This window comes from Podarcis raffonei, chromosome 4 (assembly GCF_027172205.1).
Source record: "Podarcis raffonei isolate rPodRaf1 chromosome 4, rPodRaf1.pri, whole genome shotgun sequence".
NCBI lineage: Eukaryota > Metazoa > Chordata > Lepidosauria > Squamata > Lacertidae > Podarcis > Podarcis raffonei.
This window is the reverse complement of record NC_070605.1, coordinates 78545372-78565043: the sequence shown is the minus strand read 5'-3', so window position 1 is coordinate 78565043 and position 19672 is coordinate 78545372. Positions and strand designations below refer to the sequence as shown.

General features: G+C 45.1%; 2 protein-coding genes across 11 annotated transcripts in view; one reads left to right on the top strand and one right to left on the bottom strand.

The window, feature by feature from the left end:
• ST6GAL2 (ST6 beta-galactoside alpha-2,6-sialyltransferase 2) overlaps positions 1 to 19133 on the top strand; it is a 76692-nt gene extending 57559 nt beyond the window's left edge. For 7 of the 9 annotated variants that reach the window (XM_053384267.1, XM_053384266.1, XM_053384270.1 and 4 more), the window contains 2 exons: positions 2575 to 2749; positions 18210 to 19133. In XM_053384267.1, coding sequence (XP_053240242.1) covers positions 2575 to 2749; positions 18210 to 18463 — 429 coding nt within the window. In that variant the 3' untranslated portion in view covers positions 18464 to 19133. Of the gene's footprint in view, positions 1 to 2474; positions 2506 to 2574; positions 2750 to 18209 lie in introns of all 9 variants that reach the window. The other 2 variants (XM_053384275.1, XM_053384273.1) reach the window with 2 other exon arrangements.
• Positions 16104 to 19672, bottom strand: part of LOC128411822 (parapinopsin-like) — a 49874-nt gene continuing 46305 nt past the window's right edge. For both annotated transcript variants that reach the window (XM_053384276.1, XM_053384277.1), the window contains exon 5: positions 16104 to 16520. In XM_053384276.1, the coding sequence (XP_053240251.1) occupies positions 16281 to 16520 (240 nt within the window). In that variant the 3' untranslated portion in view covers positions 16104 to 16280. The remainder of the gene's footprint in view (positions 16521 to 19672) is intronic.

Sequence of the window (19672 nt, the reverse complement as noted above, 5' to 3'; positions counted from 1 at the left end):
CAAACTGAAGCAAACCAAATTCCTACCCCATGTCTAGTTGAGAGATACGTTTCCATGAAATCCACCCTAATCAGAGCACATTAAGTATTTGAACAAGCTTGTGTTGTCGTTTTAGGAGCTTAACTATGGAACAAGCTGTAAAGAATGGGAAATAACCTAATAAACGGGCTCAACCTATCTGCCTTCTTTTTCCACCTGCAATCTTGACTAGCAGATAATTCCTGCTCCTTTTTAATCAGCTTCCTTAACTGTCTCTTTACAACAGACGCTCCCTGCCTGTCAATCGCTTTCTCACCATTTCCATCTAACTCTCCTGCTGCCCATTTTATTCTTCTCCACAGCTTTTTGGATATAATATGCCGGTTGATATTATACATGGGAGCAGCAGAATGTATTGCTATAATTTCTGCAGTTTTCAGGGGAGCAGAGAGTAACACACCCACACCCACCCAGAGAGAGAGTGTGTTTAAAATTTATTGTGGAATTAAAAAATTAGCAGCTTTATTATGAATATTTCATCTCTTGACACTAGAGGGAACCGTCTTATTGCACAGAACACAGGAAACTGCCTTATAGCTGCCCAGGGTGGCTAGGGAAACCCAGCCAGATGGGCAGGATATAATTAATAAAATTATTATTATTATACTGAGTCAGATCATTGGTCTATCTACCTCAGCATTGCATGCACTGACCGGCAGCATTTGTCCAGGGTTTCATGCAAGAGACATTCCTTGGCCTAACTGGAGACATTGGTGGCCTTTGGCTTGCAAAACAGATGATCTACCACTTGAGCTACGTGACCGGTGTCTGCAAGTTTTTCCTGTTACTATGGCCTTGCACAACCTTCCTTCCTTGTAGCACCTTCAAGTCCTCCCACCTCCCTGTCCCCACATCACCTGGTGCTTGTTAACTCAGTCATCCTGATCTAAGTGCCTGGCCACCTGTGATTATTTTCCTTCTATTCTCTCTGCCAAAATTCATTTCTGTAGCTCAAGTGCTGCCACCGGCATACCTTATGAAAATTTAAGTTTGCAGGAGTTTAAATAATGCAAACAACTTGCGGGAGTTGTAAACATGCAAAGAAATCTGGAGTAACTGTGTTGCACTTGGGCTTTTTGTTTTCTTCTTGTGTGAGTGGGGTGTGGGGCCTGCACATAGATTTATGGAAAGCAAAAGGGGGAGTCCTGTCCTAGCTGGGAGTAAAATGCTGCAGCACAATTCCTGTACGTATCATCCCACTGCCTGCAAGCCTATTACACCCTTGTGCAAATTAATTGAAACAAACAATGTAGTTTATTGTACAAAACTCACATCTACATGTACAAAACTCACATAGTAACCAATATGACCTCTGTTATTTTTAAGCAGCATTTGAACACTGTTTGGCATGGAGGCTACTAGTTTCAAACAGTCACTGTTGATTTTCGGATCCCTGTACCACACTTGAATCAGTGCCTGAATGGACTTCTCCATAGTCATACAGTCTACAGCACGGAGGCGACGTTTGCATATGGCCCACAAATTCTCAATGGGATTTACATCTGGGGAATTCCCTGGCCAATCAAGTACCTATACTTGCCACTCTGGCATGAATTTCTTCACCATTTTCAATGTGTGACAGGGGGCTAGGGCCTCCTGCAATATCCCAGTACCGTCAGGATACCTCTTTTCCAGCTCTGGAATAACTCTATTTCGTAGAACCTCAATATATTGTGGCGAGCACATCATTCCTTCTATCGGCTGCAAGCTTCCGACACCATAATGATCAACTGACTTTTTGTGTTTGTTTTGAGTACAGGATTACAAGTAAGATAGAAAACATGCTTTGTTTCAATTAATTTGCACAATCCAATGTGCCCAGCAAAGCTCTTGTGACATCCAGCAGAAAGACCTGTACCCAGAGCATGGACTAAGCATGGTACAGTCCTGCCCACAACTGGTTTAAACCCACCCTAGAGAGTTAACTCCCTTTTACCTGCTGTCGCATAGCAGGGACACATTGGCTAGGTTTCACCACATAGCAGAACGTTCTCATTCCGAGAGCTGCCTGATGGTTCTCCCAGCTTGTTTACCATGGGAAAGCTTCACATAAGATTTGGAGTTTTGTCTGCTGAGCTCTAATTCTTCCCAGAGAAGAGGTTGGTAACTTGGGGGCTTGTGGGTGTTCTTGAACTGCAACTCCCATCATCTCCAGCTCCTGAATGGGAGTTGGAGTTCAGCAACATCCGGAAGAATGCAGGTTTGCTGTACCTACCTTAGTGGCAAAGCCGTGTTCTTTGTCATCTAAAAGTCAACTGTAGAGCACGCCCAGATATTTGTTGGGATTGATTAACAGGCATTGAAAACTGTATCAGTTCTGCTGCTCTATCTAAACTGTCTGCGACATCAGGACACCCTAACACATGCTCGTAAGAGTTGCAGAAATCCATATCCACTTTCTTCTATGCCTTGAAGGTGTGTTTTTATATCCACAGGGAGCTGGCAAATGTGATGCTTTAGATGCAGGTTGGTATGTGTTTAACACGCCCTAGAAAATGTCTGGCTTTTTGTTTGTTTTTTGTTTTCTCCTACCAGTGGTTTAAGCAGCCAGACTACAACTTGTTTACTCCCTATGCACTGCATCGCAGGAGGAATCCTAAACAGCCATTTTACATTCTCCACCCCAAATTTATATGGCAGCTCTGGGATATCATTCAGGAGAACACCAAGGAAAAGATACAACCCAACCCTCCTTCTTCAGGTTTCATTGGTAGGTGTGCTTATCGGTAGATTTCTTCATTAGCTGCGTCTGTAGAGTATATGCTGAAGTTTAGCATGTGCGGCTTGACTGTGGTGGTAATGAAATTTGATTTGGAGATGGATGGAAGAAGGCATGCTGTTTAACAAATAAGTACCATATATACTATTAAACAAAGGGACGCGGGTGGCGCTGTGGGTAAAACCTCAGCACCTAGGACTTGCCGATCGCAAGGTCGGCGGTTCGAATCCCCACGGCGGGGTGCGCTCCCATCATTCGGTCCCAGCGCCTGCCAACCTAGCAGTTCAAAAGCACCCTTAAGTGCAAGTAGATAAATAGGGACCGCTTACCAGCGGGAAGGTAAACAGTGTTCCGTGTGCTGCGCTGGCTCGCCAGATGCAGCTTGTCACGCTGGCCACGTGACCCGGAAGTGTCTGCGGACAGCGCTGGCTCCCGGCCTCTAGAGTGAGATGAGTGCACAACCCTAGAGTCTGGCAAGACTGGCCCGTACGGGCAGGGGTACCTTTGCCTTTACCTTTATACTATTAAACGCACATGTCTTATGAACTTTCCAGGCTTGTGTATCTGCAGGACTTGGAAGAAACAAAGCTTTGTCTAAAACCATTTATTACTAAAGTATACTCCAAAATTTATATAAGCAATAAACACAGAAGGCATCATTTTAACCAGGTCAAAGTCTACTACTATAACCAATATTCCAGCAGCATGTTCTTTGTGGAGCTGGAGTTACAAAACAGTGTTCATTTTATGACCTGTACTGCACAGATGCCTTGAAAATGTATTGTGTGTTCAGAATGTGAAACACTGATCAGAGGGAACTGTGCATTGTCCTAAATCGTGCAGGTATGGCTATGACTTGCTTGGGTTCAGTTGTGCGTAATTGGGGGTATGAATGGAATGTGTTGGCACAGCAAGGTGAAATTGTGACTTGTGACCTCATCTGACATCAGGAACACCACAGTGATAGGTGCAATGAAAGCCCAACAGGACACTTTGAATATACAAGCCATATTCAGAGGAACAAAAAGCAAACCTATGATAAGAACACATAATGGCTTTTACACACTTGCTTTTCCTAGCTCTTGGCTATGAACTGCAGATTCTTTTTACAACTCTCTACATGGTAGAGCAGTGCACAAGTAGCTCCTATCAGATAAAGCTGTTAAGCACAGGGGAACTAAGCTTAGCTGTTCCCCCAATTCCCCATCCAAAACAGTTGAGTGGTAATATTTATCTTAACTGGGGCAGCGTATTGGACAGGAGAAGTGAGCATACAACAGTTGTATCTGCCCCGGATTCAGATCCCTAGCTGGATGGAGAGTTGAGTATAAAAGGGAGATAGACGCAGGAATCAGACTTAACGAAAAATAAAGGTAAAAACTGAAAGCAAACATTTGATGCTTGTGTCACCACTGAATATGAAACATACACCACATCAATAACCAGATAACCATGTAATGTGCTTGAAAGTGGAAATTGTATAACTGTTTATTTGAGAGATGAGTGTCGAGGGCAGAGTCATACATCAGCATCTGATGCTATCAGTCAGCATAAATGTTTCAGGGATGAATTTTTCAGTGTGACTATTCATCACCAAATCTCACAGAAGATTGCTGATTCAAGCTAATGCTGGCGGACTGGAATAGCTGATGTTGTGAATGCCAAGGGATGTAAATTAGAGAAGATCCTGCTGGGTTATTTGCAATACTAAAACCTTACATTTATGAACGAATATTCTCGGTGGCAAATTTCGGCATAAATGAATGAAATAAATGAGGACTTGTCATAATGCGAAAGACCTTTATTTTCTCATATATATATATAATTATATTATATTATATTCACACACACACACACACACACACACACACACAGAAGGATGTTAAAACTGACCTATTTTCAAATGAGCTTGAAACTGCCCTTTTGTTAAAAGGCGGGGGGGATCATAATTTATTGTGGATGAAATAAAAATAAAAGTTCAGCCCATGTCCTAATTCACTGGATAGCTCAGGGTCATTCACATCCGTGGTCAAGATAGCAAAACTCAGTTTGAATTGCAAGGCATGTGACGCTAAATGGACACTTTGCTTATCTCTAGTCAGGACCAGAAATGCTAAATACCCTCATCCTGGACTTGAAAAGTGAAAGCAGGTCATAGCTGCCAATGCTGGAAACACTGGGATTGTGGGAGCTGGCCACATCTCTTACTTTAAAACAGGGATAGGTTTTGAGGAGAAGCTTTTCAGGTGGCTAGGAGGTGACAAGTAGGAATGAGGAACGATATGCCTCTGTGCACTCTTTACTTGTTTGTCCACACGCCCAGAGTGTGTGAAGTGTGTAGAGCCAGAGGAGGACTAATGTATCACCAGATGCCCAAGTTACATACCACACAGAGGCGCTCTCATAAAGCCATGGAGCTCATTCGCAAAGTCTTACTGTACGAAACACTCCAAAACGCTTACGCTTCCCCATCTAATTTTTTTTTAAGCATTGCTGAGGACGACTCATTTTGCAGCAACACGGTCCATACCCTGTTCCCTTCTCCATTTTACTCCCATGGTCATAGGTCCAGATTTGCTCAAGTGTACATCTTTTTGTATTTTTATTTCTGGCATTTGTATGCTACCCTGTAGCAAAAAGCTTTTAAGGCAGTTTACAAAAACAAAGTGGTTTTGTGTGTGTGTGAAATGTGTTTGAAATAGGTCGATGTTTTCCCATCCTTCCCATCCCATCTGTGTTTGAGCCTTATGTTAAATGGTTGCTAATGGAAGTGCAAACTCAAAATAAGCTTTGGCAGCTGCTTTTTCCTCTGACTGTTTGGAATTTAGGACTAAATTCTGTTTGCATGTTCACCTTTTGATCTCTCATAACTTTTAGAAGTATTGGTTTTGGCAGCCGATACGAGAGAGAGATGTTCTCTCTGTGACGGCTAATTGGTAAAGAAAGCTACTTTATATGTGCAATTCATTATCACACAAATACCCTCACATTGACTTGATATTATGATCAAGTAAGTGGTGAACATACATGTGTGAGCTAGCTTTCATGTCACTTGATTGTGTGCTAGTGAGAGCCAGTGTGGTGTAGTGGTTATGAGCGGTAATCTCGTTAACTGGGGAACTGGGTTCGCGTCTCCGCTCCTCCACATGCAGCTGCTGAGTGACCTTGGGCCAGTCACACTTTGAAGTCTCTCAGCCCCACTCACCTCACAGAGTGTTTGTTGTGGGGGAGGAAGGGAAAGGAGAATGTTAGCCACTTTGAGACTCCTTAAAGGGAGTGAAAGGCGGGATATCAAATACAAACTCTTCTCCTTCTACTTCTTCTTCTTCTTCTGCTAGTCAATCCATCTGTTGGTAGGCCTCTAACTAATGAATGTTTCAATGCTTTCACTCTTTCAGTTTTCTAGCTTTGCCGTAAGTTATCACTGCAGCATGCATTTTAAAGTAAAGATTAACTCAGTTTGAAAATAGGAGAATCTGCATCTGTACTGCAATGACATTTCTCCAAAGGCCACTCAGGATCCTGCTCACATCTGCACAAACACCTGCCAGGCAGGCATTTCCGCCAAGCCTGACATATTAACATCTGTGCTTGATTTATAACCTGCTAGTAGCTTATCAGACCCAATCTCAGTGCTCAGAAATTAACATAATGCTTGCCCCAACACCTGCTAGAAGTGTTATGACTAAGAAGGATTGGGAAGCAGTTTGGCTTTAGGAAAGCAAAATATGTGTGAACTAACCACAAAATATTTTATTGAATTCTTGTTAAAGGGTTCCAGAGATAACATGACATAACAAAAATACAACAGAGCTTCTTGGTAGCACTATATCTGCTCCCAGTTTGTGCAAGAACTGACATGATGGAACAAGCACTACTATTATGAAATAGCTATGTAAGATTGCTGTGTGTACACACACAAGCACACAGAGAGAAAACCCCACATAGATATGAAAATCGATTTAAGCACCAGAAGCAGGTGTAGGCTTGAGAATCACAAGCCATGCTTAAAACAGAGCTGTAGCCAGGTGGCATAATATAAACATTTGTGCATGTAATGGACTTAGATGGAATAGTGTTTGAATCAGTGGTGGGAACCAAGATACAGATGATGCTAACAAACTTTTATTAGTGTGTGTGTGTGCGCGCACACATACGCACCCACAAAAACGCTCTCCTCAAGTAAGCCTAGAAAATATCAACATCTGAAAACTTTCAGGGCTACTTTCTCTTCTAGGAATTAGGGAATGAGCGATGTGCTCCAAGGATGTTTCACTGTGTGCATGAAGAACCCCTGGCTCAGAGAAGGGGGCAGTATGGAGAAGGCAGAGAAATGCTATTGGGTGACAGGGAGAAGGCAGAATTGCTCAACACCTACTTTGCCTCTGTCTTCACCCAAAAGGAAAGCAGTGCCCAACCTGGCAATAACAGAACAATTCAAGGAGGGAGCTGTAGCCTAACATAGGAAAAGAGGTGGTAAGGGAACACCTAGCCACTTTAAATGAATTCAGATCTTCAGGGCCTGATGAGCTGCACCCAAGGGTACTAAAGGCGCTTGCTAATGTAATCTCAGAGCCTCTTTCTATAATCTCTGAGAATTCTTGGAGAACAGGTGAGGTCCCTGAAGACTGGAGGCAGGCAAATGTTGTCCCCATCTTCAAAACAAGGGGGAAAAGAAAACCCAGGTGTAAACTACTGGAACCAATGGATCCAAGTAACAAGGCTACAACTAAACCTCAGGAAGAACTTGCCAACAGTAGGAGCTGTTCAACAGTGGAACAGACTACAAGCCGTAATGCACTCTTCCTTGGAAGTTTTAAAGCAGAGGTTGGCTGGCCATCTGTCATGGATGATTTAGTTGGGATTCCTGCATTGCAGGGGACTGGACTGAACTAGACTACCCTCGGGGTCCATTTCAACTCTACAAGTCTGCGATAGCATGTTTAGAACATCATTTTTGCACAAAAGATCTGCTGCAAAATGGCAAATTAGTGTGGTCTTATTTTTACTTCTTCTTTTTTTAACTTATAAATAAAACATGCCAGTCTTGGACTGGGAACCAGTAGATATTTTGAAACCATTGGTAATTTTTGTGATTATATTGCCAACGTTTACAGATGTAGGTCTACAGTTGTTTTTTTTTAATTTCAATGGGAAAAGCAGCTATGATTCATGTCAATGGGTGTGCATAAAGATTTGTTTTCCTCCAATGAAGAGAACGTGAAAGGATTCCACGTTGTGGAACTTCTCTGGTCAATTTTGCCACGTGGGAATCAGAACACTTATGGTTTTGCAAATATTGCTGTGATCATTTGAATATATGTATATTGAAGTTCTATGGCTACTCCATAGTTTTGAATGAAAGTTGCAGGAATTGTTAGTGCTTAGTTTCTGGAATATGCAGCATTCAAAATGTTCTCAAAATCGAGTTTTTGCTAAACTAGAAGCTGAGCTGAATCCCAGTCAGCTTTCAAAATATATTATTTCTTTCATACTAAACAGTTGGTACAATAAGGTAAATGAAATTACATTCTTGTGTACTTCCAATCTTCTGGAAATAACTTTTTAATTATCTTGCTAATTACATAGTGTAATTGCATTGCACAAAGATACATGCTGGAAGTTGAAAAGCTCTTGAGTGATTAAAATTGCCAAGGACAAATTAAATTTCTTCCTTTTTTTTTAGAGTCCTTAATATCCATTTATATTTACTATTCATACAACGAACTTAAACATTTATTTAATTCTGATAAAAGAACTTCAACACAAACCCCAAAATCCCAAGAGTTTGATCTTCTGCTATTGAGCTAATTTTAAACCATTGTATAAAATTCCTAAATACATAGCTGTGCGATAAGAGCTTGCAACATAAGTAGCTGAACATTGCACTGTTTTTGGCTGACAAATCCTACATTGATGTAGAAGATAATTCTGTGTAATGGTGCATGGATTGTCATTGCTATGTATGAGAGTCTACAATGGAAGGAGAGTCCACCAGCTTTCAAGGGAGTCCGTTCCACTGTTGAACAGCTCTTGCTGTTAGAAAGTTTTTCCTGGTGTTGAGTCAGAATCTCCTTTCTTGTAACTTGAACTTCGGGTCCTTCTTTTCCTAAGCATGAGAAAACAAGCTTACTCTGTCTTCCATGTGACAGCCCAAAGATATTTGAAGATGGTTATGTGGAGTTTGGAACTGACAGGGTTAAAACTCCGTGGTGTCCTGTATCTCGGAGGAGGAGGAGCTTGTCGCAGAGAAGTGAGTCACAGCGTGTGTCTGCTTTCAGACTTGCTTTCGATTCTGACTGAGACGCAGCTCAGCTCAGAGGCTGCGTGTGTGCTTTTGGAGCAGGCTGAGAATGCCTCCATGTTCCGATGGAATGAAACTGCTTTATGGCTTGTAAATAAACGCTTCTAGAGATAAGAACCGAACTGTCTCTGGACTTGATTTATCCCTCATCTCACACGGACACAGGACCGCTGCTACTCTGCTCTCCTGCCAGGTCAGCTCCCAAGCAGAGCCACGCAAGGGAAGCGTGACTGGACGCAGGGGTTTTATTTAAGCAAAGGTTATGGAGTTACGTGTTTCCTGACAAGTGTGAGAAGGGAGAAGGCTGCCAGCGGTGAGTTGCTGTGATCTCCTGCCAGGAAGGGCAGTGGGAGATGCTGGAGAGCGGAGCCAAGAGCCAAGAGGGACGGCTGCTTCGAGAGTCCAGCTTGCTGGCAGTGTGAGTACGCTGAAGCCCCGGGGGGAGGAAGATGGCTGATGCACAGCAGGGCCATGAGAGCTTCAATATCCCCTTCGAAAGACTGAATGGGGCCAATTGGGAGGACTGGAGTAAGCGCATGTTTTATTGGCTGGAGGGAAAGCAGCTGTGGGAATGCACGCAGGCCGATCCAGTCCAGGCCCAGCCCAATGCAACACCCGCAGAGGCGGAGAGGGCCGCAGCGGCGGCAAAGAAAGACAAGAAAGCAATGTCCCATGTGGTGATGGCGATCGAAGCATCACAGCTCCCTCATATTGATGGCTTACGTACCTGTCATCAGATTTGGTCCACTCTGACTAGAGTACATCAGAGGACCACAGCTGGGGCAAAGATCCATGTGATACGTTCTCTGTTTGAGAAGAGGCTGTCCCCAGGGGAATCGATAAGGGATCACATTGCTCAGGTGCTGACTATCTTCAGTAAGCTGCGTCAGCTCAATGTGCCCTTCCCAGATGAACTTAAGGCTTATACGCTTTTAAGCTCTTTGGACAGGAGTTATGAGAACTTGGTTCTCACGATGGAGACGATGCCACCACAGGATCTTACGATCGAATATATTAGCGGACGCTTGATTGACGAAGAATCAAAGCGGCAGAGGGCTGTGAAAGAGGGCACAGGCTGCACCCCAAGAAGGAGTGGGGGGGCAGCAGCCAGGAGTGGTGAGGACTGTGTAAGAGCCTTTGTTTCCAAGAGCTGCTATCGGTGTGGTAGCAACACACATCTGGTCCGCAATTGTCCGCTAGAGGCGCAGGGTGGCAGCAAGGAGACCGGCCGGCGTGGAATGTCAACAAAGCAGGTTCCCAAGGCCAGTTCCCAGCAAAGACGTGGGAAAGCAGCAGGCCAGGAGAAAAACAAAGACAAGGCGTCTTATCACCTCACAGCTGCGATGGTGTCTCTGAGAAAAGGCAAAAGCCTCAGTCGGGGGAAGGCTGTGGCCATGGCAACCGATGGGAGTGCGAGCAACGCCACGGCATCTTTGGAAAACAGCCAGAGACACTCTTTATCACTTGTTGTCGATTCGGGAGCTTCGCATTGCCTCGTGACTTCTCGAGAGCTCCTGAGGAACTGCAAGACAGTTAAAACTGGACGTTATGTCACCTTAGCAGATGGGTCTCAAAGACCACTGACTGAATCTGGGTTTCTATATTGTTCTTTTATAGATCATTGGGTGCAAGCTTATGTGGTTCCAGAGCTTGCCCATTCTCTTTTAAGTGTGCCAGCTCTTATGGCTGCTGGGTTCGATGTTCTGTTCTCTAACAATTTGTGTTCCTTCTACAGGGATGGGAAGAAGATCTACAGTGTCGAAAGAAAAGACACGCTCTTTCTGGTGGAGATGCCCATTGAAGATGGGGCTGGTGGGAAAATGGGGCTGGTGGAAAATGGGGCTAGTGGAGAGTCCATTGAAGACGCCCAAGGGCAGTGTGCTAATGTCCCACCACACCATGATTGTATACACTTATGGCACAGGAGATTTGGGCACGTAGGGTGGTCATATGTGAGGAAAGCCACAGGCAACACCATTGGGTGTAGATTCAAAGCATGTGACAAATACCTAGATTGTCAAGCCTGTAAGCAATCAAAGGTCACAACATGCACATACCCCAGGTCAGAGAGGAGAACCAGTAAACCCTTTGAACTTGTCCATGCAGATTTGTCGGGCCCCATGCCGACACCTTCTTTAGCTGGATCTAAATGGGTTTTGCTTCTGGTTGACGATTTTTCTAGACATTCTTGGGTTTTTGCGCTGCAACAGAAGTCAGAGGCAGCTGCACTGATCAGGGATTGGATCACAGCGGTAGAGCTACGGTTCTCTACCAAGGTGATTTCCTTTCAATCTGATCGCGGGGGGGAGTTCACAGGTTCTGCGCTGCAATCGTTCTTCAGGCAGAAGGGTATCAGTCATCGACTGACGGCCCCCCACTCTCCGCAACAGAATGGGGTTGCAGAGAGAAAATTTCGCACGCTACAGGAATCAGCGAATGCTATGTTGGCAGACTCGGGTTTGCCACAGCGCTTTTGGGCTGAGAGTTATAGGACAGCATGTTTCCTGCAGAACAGGGTGTTCAATTCAAGTGTAGGGGACACACCGTACTTTCTGCTTCATGGGAAGCCGCCAAAGGTGCATTTCCTGCGCACTTTTGGGTCTACGGCTTGGGTTCTCATTCCAAAGGCCATGCGCAGAAAGGGTGAGCCAAGGTCTAGGAAGATGATCTTTGTAGGCTATGAGCCGGGTTCAAAGGCGTGGCGTTTCGCATACCCTACTGGCAACCAGTCCAAGCTGCTTATTAGCGGCAGTGCTGAGTTTTGCGAGCAGAGTGGGTGGAAGCGTCTTCACGGGAATCCGGATGTTCTGTTAGACTCAGATGAGGAAGAGGAGGAGGACGAGGCTGAACCTGGTGCTGAGGTGCACAGTCCACAGCCACAGAGTCCAGAGCCGGGATCTCCAAGGGAGAGGCTCCGTATCTCTCCAAAAGGGAGTCCCAGGACCCCTCCACAGGTCTCTGTCAAGTCTGAGCTAAGGAGTGAACCATCCTCGCCAGCAGAACCAGCTGTTCGCCCTAAACGGCGCAGCAGGTCAGAGGGGGATGTTTCTGACACAGAGGATAGTAGGGTTGATCCAGGTGAATCAGGCGCAGTTCCAGAATTCACGCTGAGGAGGTCAGCAAGATCAACCAAAGGGAAGCCACCTGAAAGGTATGAAGCCATGAGTGTCTGGGTTGGTGTGGCTAGATGTGAACCTGAATCCTTTGAGGATGTTCAGAAGTTGCCTCGGGAAGAAGCCAGCAAATGGCATGAGGCGATGCAGAAGGAGATGAACTCAATGGAGTCTCTTGGAGTGTTCTCACTCACACAGCTGCCGGCTAACCAGCAAGCTGTAGGCTGCAGATGGGTTTACCGACTTAAACCCACAGAAGCAGGAGAACCACAGTACAAAGCAAGATTAGTGGTCCGAGGATTCACACAGAGAAGGGGTGTCCACTTCACAGAGGTTTATTCGCCGACCTCGAGAGCGGAGACTTTGAGAACGCTTTTGGCGATAGCAGCACAGAGAGGTTGGAAGGTGAACCATTTTGATGTAGATGTCGCCTACCTGAACTCAGATCTCCAGGAGGAGTTGTACATGCTTCCTCCTCCAGGGTTTGAAGTCAGTGAGCCAGGCGTCGTGTGGCGGTTGCACAAATCCATCTATGGATTACGCCAATCTGCCAGGAATTGGAATATGTGCCTACATGAAGCCTTAGAAGAGCTAGGTTTTAAGAGGTCTCTTGCAGACAGTTGTCTTTACATTAGAGATTCAGGCTTACAACAGCAAGTGGCCCAGGTGTTTGTTGATGACATTTTGCTCATGGCACGGACAGGTGAACAGGTAGAGAAGTTTGCTAAGGAGCTTGGAAAGCGTTTCAAGCTGAAGCAACTTGGAGATGTCAAATCCTATTTAGGCGTAGAGATCACAAGAGCAAGTGATGGAAGCTTTTTGCTTCGCCAGAAAGGTAAGATTGAACAGTTGCTTGAGAAGTTCAGGATGTCTGATTGTGCAGGTGCCAGATCACCCATGGAGGCTGGATACGTGAAGGAGTGTCAGCAAGTAGAACGCGTGGTGTTCGAAAATACTGAACTCTTTCAGTCAGCTCTGGGTAGTCTGTTGTACCTGTCGCAGTGGAGCAGACCAGACATAGCGTTTGCTGTCAATCTGCTCAGTAGAGAGGCTTCAAGTCCTAGTGTGCAGGCCTGGAATGGTATTAAGCGGGTGCTACGTTACCTGCAAGATACCAAAGACCTTTGCCTCAAGATGTCAGCTGAGGGCGATGTCAAGCTGACCACCTGGGTGGATTCGGATTGGGCTAACCTTGAGGACCGCAAATCAGTGTCAGGCCTAGTGGTGAAGTTTGGGGACTCAGTGATTGGGTGGAGGTCCCGGAAGCAAAGTCTCATAGCGCTTTCATCTACTGAAGCTGAGTTCAGTGCGCTATCAGAGGTTTGCAGAGAACTGGAGTTCTATGTGTGTTTGGTCGAGGAAATCTGTGGAGAGAATTGTCTGCCCGTTGTGGTGCATGAAGACAATCAACCATGCCTCAAATTGGCTGAGACAGGGCAATTCAAGGCGAGGACCAAACATTTGGACATACGGTTCCGGAATGTATGTCAGAGCGTTCATGAGGGGCTAGTTGCTCTGAAATACTGTCCCTCAACCAAGAACCTCGCTGATGGTTTCACAAAACCATTAACCTTCCAGAAGCACGAGGAGTTCTGTGAGGGTCTGTGTATGGGGAAAGCATTGTTGGCTACTGTCCCCAGATGCAGGACAAGAGGGGGTGTGGAGTTTGGAACTGACAGGGTTAAAACTCCGTGGTGTCCTGTATCTGGGAGGAGGAGGAGCTTGTCGCAGAGAAGTGAGTCACAGCGTGTGTCTGCTTTCAGACTTGCTTTCGATTCTGACTGAGACGCAGCTCAGCTCAGAGGCTGCGTGTGTGCTTTTGGAGCACGGCTGAGAATGCCTCCATGTTCCGATGGAATGAAACTGCTTTATGGCTTGTAAATAAACGCTTCTAGAGATAAGAACCGAACTGTCTCTGGACTTGATTTATCCCTCATCTCACACGGACACAGGACCGCTGCTACTCTGCTCTCCTGCCAGGTCAGCTCCCAAGCAGAGCCACGCAAGGGAAGCGTGACTGGACGCAGGGGTTTTATTTCAGCAAAGGTTATCATAATCTCCTCTCGGTCTCCTCTTTTCCAGGCTAAACTGCTGGGATAGTTCAGTAGAGCATGAGACTCTTAAATCTCAGGGTCACAGGTTCACGCCCCACATTGGGCAAAAGATTTCTGCATCGCAGGGGGTTGGACTAGATTGGCTTTGTGGTCATTTCCAACTCTACAGTTTTATGATTCTGTAAAACATGCCCAGCTGACCACTCAGTAGCTCCTTGAATCTTCTTCTTTTGCCCTTTTTGAAGATGGGGACTACATTTGTCCACCTCCACTCTGCAGGGACCTCACCTGTTCTCAAAGAATATAGACGGAGGCTCTGAGATTACATTCACAAGCTCCTTGGGTGTAGCTCATTGGGCCCTGGAGATTTGAATTCATTTAAAGTAACTAGGCGTTCCCTTACAACCTCTTTTCCTATTTTGGGGTGCAGCTTCCTTCTTGCATCATTAGTTCTGCTATTGCCAGGTTGGGCACTGCAGAGAACCTACCACAGTGGTACCTCGGGTTGCAAAAGCTTCATGTTACAGACTCCGCTAACCCAGAAGTAGTACCTCGGGTTAAGAATTTTGCTTCAGGATGAGAACAGAAATCGTGCAGCAGCGGGAGGCCCCATTAGCTAAAGTGGTACCTCAGGTTAAGAACAGTTTCAGGTTAAGAACAGACCTCCAGAGCGAATTAAGTTCTTAACCAGAGGTACCACTGTACTTGCATGTTCCTCCTCTTGCTTCAAACACAGCCGAAGAAACCTTTATAATTATTTTTAACTTTTTTCCCCAAGCCTGAGCTTCTTTCTGAGCTTTGCCCCACCCCGGACATTCCCCCTACAACGGTTGGCTACATGTGTATACTCTTCTTTGGTGATTTCCCTTTCTTTCATTTCTTAAGACATGCCCTCCTCCAATATCACCTCATCTGTAAGCTCCTTATGCAGCCACACCGGTTTCTTTAGACACCTCCCACTTTTCTTTCTTGTTGGAATTGTCTGCATTTGTGCCTTCATTATTTCACCTTTAAGAAATACATAGGGCAGGGAAATACTATTAGGCAGGGGAAAGTGGGAAACAGATTCACATCAGGTACCTAATGGTGAGCAAGGACTGAGGATAGTGTTGTCCGTGTTGACTTCTTAGGCGTGGGTTTGTGCTTTACAAAAGCAGTAGCAAGCACATACTGGGTAGGGATAACTCAAACAGTAATTAAAATGAAGTTTCCTGTTACAGCTGTAGATTTCGAACCTGGGGCCAATATGTTTTTTCAAAAGTTAAAACCATAAATATGTAGGTTACATGTGGCCTCTTCACATGTAGATTTCGAAGGGACTGTGGGGGTCGTCTACTCCGACCCCATGCAGGAATTTCTTCCCTAACGTGGGGCTCGAACCCACAATGCTGTGATTAAGAGTCTCATGCTCAACCGACTGAGCTATCTCTTGGTGCACATATATTGGCTAAGATGAAGTCGTTGTCCCATCATCATTTAATAACAATAATGATGCTCCTTATAACCCTGCCCCCTCCAAATCTGACTGATACTAAATCACTAAGCTTGCTTGAGAAGGGAGATCTACATTTTGTGTTGTGAAAGTGAATCAGAATATTTAAAGTTTATTACCAGCCTCAATATGAACCAGCAGATGTGTGAGCTAGCGCATATTTACTACTCTTTAAAAAACCAGTTAATACTGTGACTTAGTACACATTTGAAAACTATTCTAGCGGTCAGTGCTTATCAGGTTACAAAGATCTAGAATGAGATTTTTGTGAAGCTGAGGCAGAGGGAGCTAACCTCAAGAGAATGGGCTTTGAGGCATCTACCATTAACTTCAAGCAGTTACCTCAAGACATTATTCCCTTGCATATCTAGAGCACCAGTCCTTTCTTTGGTGCTATAATCACATAATCCCTACTTGATTCAGAGTCAGAAACAGTTAATAGCAACACGTTTTGTTCCTGCTTAACGCACAGCAGATTCCTTAGGGGGAAACAAAGCAAGCTGGCAATAAAACTGCAACATATATGATATAGATGGATTAGGCAACAGCTTGCACTCATTCACAAGAATGAGTTTTCCTTGGACATCTGGGGCGGGCTGTCTGAAACAGGCTCTGGGCTTGACTCTGGGCTCAGAAGGCGGTCCATTTTCTCGTCCATTTGGGGAAGCGCTTGCCTAGTGGTTCCACCTTCATCTTTCCGGTTCAGTTGGATGACTGTGACCTTTGACTGGCAGGTGGTTTCTCCGTCAGCCGCTGAAGCAGGTTGGCAGTGGAAAAGCATCAGAAAGCATTTGTAGAACTGGAAAACAAAAAAACCCAACCAGTTTCATTTTGCTAAACTGCAGTTTTCAGGTTACGAATTAGGATAAAGATTCGTGCATTTAAAAAGTTAAGTGAAGATTCAGATTCTGCTGTTTACATTGCAATCCACCCTTTCCCAAACCTTTTCACTTTGGAGCCTTTGAAGAACGCGCTGCATCAGCTCCGGCTGATTCCTCCCTCAGTTTGAGTGCCAGAGCACGATGGCCCTCAAATTGGTCCTGGGCAATGTACTTTATTGGCTCGAATATAAGTCGCACCTGAATATAAGCCACACATTTAAAAGTCATGGGGGAGGGGGAGAAAAAAAGACAATAACCGAATATGCCACTCCCTTCCTCACTTTCTCCCTTCCTGGCCTTGGGGGAGAGGGTGGGGGAGTATGTGTGGGGCGGGCGCCACTGTGCTGCACTCCTGGCGCTGTTTACCCCGCACTCCTGGCTGCATACTGGATTCTTTTTGTAAGGTCATTAATATAAGCTGCACTTTAACTTTTCACGGTCGGAATTTGGGGAAAAGGTGCGGCTTATATTCGGGCCAATACAGTAATTTGATATATTGCCCAGGCCTAATGCTGACCCCACTGGGCAGAATGGAGCCTCCTTGACTTCAGTAGGAAGGAAGGCCAAGTTAAACATAATACAGCCAGACACGATAGCATTGGTTAGCATTTTGCCACGTTGGCTCTAACCTGCAAATCACCCTCTGAGAGCAGCTCCTCCTCTTGGGCAAATTGGCCCTGGAGCAGACAGGATGTCATACAAGTCACTGACTGGCTTGGTTGTCGTGCCTCACAGTGTGCAATGCCAGATGAGCAAGGCGGTGTTACAGGCAAGAGAGGCAGGTCCTGAACCTTAGGAAAAGCCACGGCTGCTGCTTTCCGCTTCTTTAGCTTGGAGCCCACCTCACATGCGGGTCTTAAGAGAAGACTGGGGGTTAAAGGCCATAGGGGAGGGGCTTATCTGGCTCCCTGGAGGACTTGTGAAGTTTAGCAGAAACTGGTGGGTGGTAGGACTGGGAGCTCAACCAAAGAGTAAGTAGGGCTGGCCGGGAACATCTTTGTCCATTGAGGCAGAAGCTCTAAGAAAGGCTATCAAAACACGTGGCACAGTAGCACCCAAATGTATTCCCTAATTCACAAGCTGAGATTCCTGCTTGATGACTCTCAAGCCTCCTTCCAACTCTACAACAGGAGGGAGGGAAAGCAGTAGCAAATTAAAGGGGGAAAACAAGGGAAAGAGGCAGCTTGAAAGGAGAAACAACAGCTCTCTCTACCCCTTCACCATTTAAAAAAAAAAAACAGGAGGAGAGAAAAATGAAGACTGGAAGTAATTCACAGGGGCAGCAGAAAAACTCAAATGAATAGAGGAGCTATGAGAAAGGGAACAGGAATTTGGCTGAGGTCAATGGCAATGGATCAACTCCTGTTTTCTTGATACTAGTGGTGCATTTCCTGTTCTTGGTCACCAGGTGGCAGCCAGAACCCACTCAACAGCCATTTGTCCAAAGAAAATATATTGATTCAGCACCACCGCGTGCTAGAGATGATCAGCAATTTAGCAAACAGAACTTGACTTGATTTTTGCATGCGCAATAATTAAAAAGAAACCTAAGTTTGGAAACTTATTCTGGCATTTTTAAATACCCTAAACGTTTTCTCTGTTTTCAGGGATTCTCATCATGATGTCCATGTGCAGCGAAGTCCATGTATACGAATACATTCCTTCAGTCCGGCAGACTGATCTCTGCCACTACCATGAACTCTACTATGATGCGGCTTGTACCCTGGGGGCTTACCACCCGTTGCTTTATGAGAAACTGCTGGTGCAGAGGATGAACAGAGGCTTCCAGGAAGATCTGTACCGGAAAGGAAAAGTGATTTTGCCAGGGTTCAGGTCAGTGAAATGCCCTGGATGGAAGTGATTCCCATCCAACACTAAGAAAGGATATTTCGAGAACAAAGTGCAATAAGGTGCTGCTGTCGTACTAACAAACAACAAAGAAATACTTGAAAAAAACCGGATCCTAGACCAATCTAGTCTTGAGTCTATAAACTGTAATTAAGTAGTAGGCTTGGGGGAAGTCCTTGCTTCTGAGGCCTGAGTATTTATTATTGCTTTGAAAATAGGTTTTGGGGTCTGTTTTGGTTTTTTAAAAAGGCTTGCTTTTTGAGAGATGCAAACTATGGTGAAGGTAAAATACTGTGAGGATATATGCCAGAAGTCATCAAGCAGTTATACCACATGTGCCCAATTGCAGTCCTTTAGAGGAGGCAGATTAAACACGAAGCCTAACCTAGTGAAGCAGTCCTTACAATTAAATAAAAGCAAACTTCAGCTATATTTTTCACAGCATCTTTTAAGATTTTCCTCTCTTCCCTCTTATAAAAAGTGCCAGATGTTTACTGAATACAATGAGCCATGTTTTCGTTTTATTTAAACTGTTCTGGTGGCTGAACTTGGAACCCTAACCTTAAAACACTTGTGCTGGACTCTTTTAACATGTGTTAAGACATATTTGGTCAAATACATAAATTGGTAGCATGCACAGGAAAGGTTGAGTAGTAGAAGACCACCACCTGGCTGTTTCAGAAAATAGCCGTGCCAACATGCTGGCACCAGTGTCCATATTAGAACAAAGATATTTTCTGACCTTTTATGTGGGACTGAATTGCCACACATTCATGTACGCAGGCCTGCAGGCTGATTCTCATTCATCATGCCGTGACAACTCCCTCCAAACACCCTCATGACAGCTACTGTAGTCAGGATGAAAAGTCTTACCTGCGGATGAGCCATCAAGGGAGTAGGTTGTTGTGTGACAATCACAACCCACAAGCAAACAACACAGCTTATCTTTAGAAAGCAGTTGCTTTCCAATTCTTTGTTTCCTCTACCACCTGTGTGGATGTGTCAGGATGCTGTCAGTGGCTCCCGGCAGTGGTTGCCCAGGAAAGTATCAAGATAAGGAAAAAATTCTTACAGTCCTTTTTTATTCCAAACTTTACAGAGAGAGGCTAGAGAACCCAGCTGCTTGGATAATGGTGTTGTCCCAAGTGAATCTTCACACACCCCAATCTCTTCCACTTCCTCATTCGTCATTATCATCATCTCTACAGGTCTCGCTAAGTGC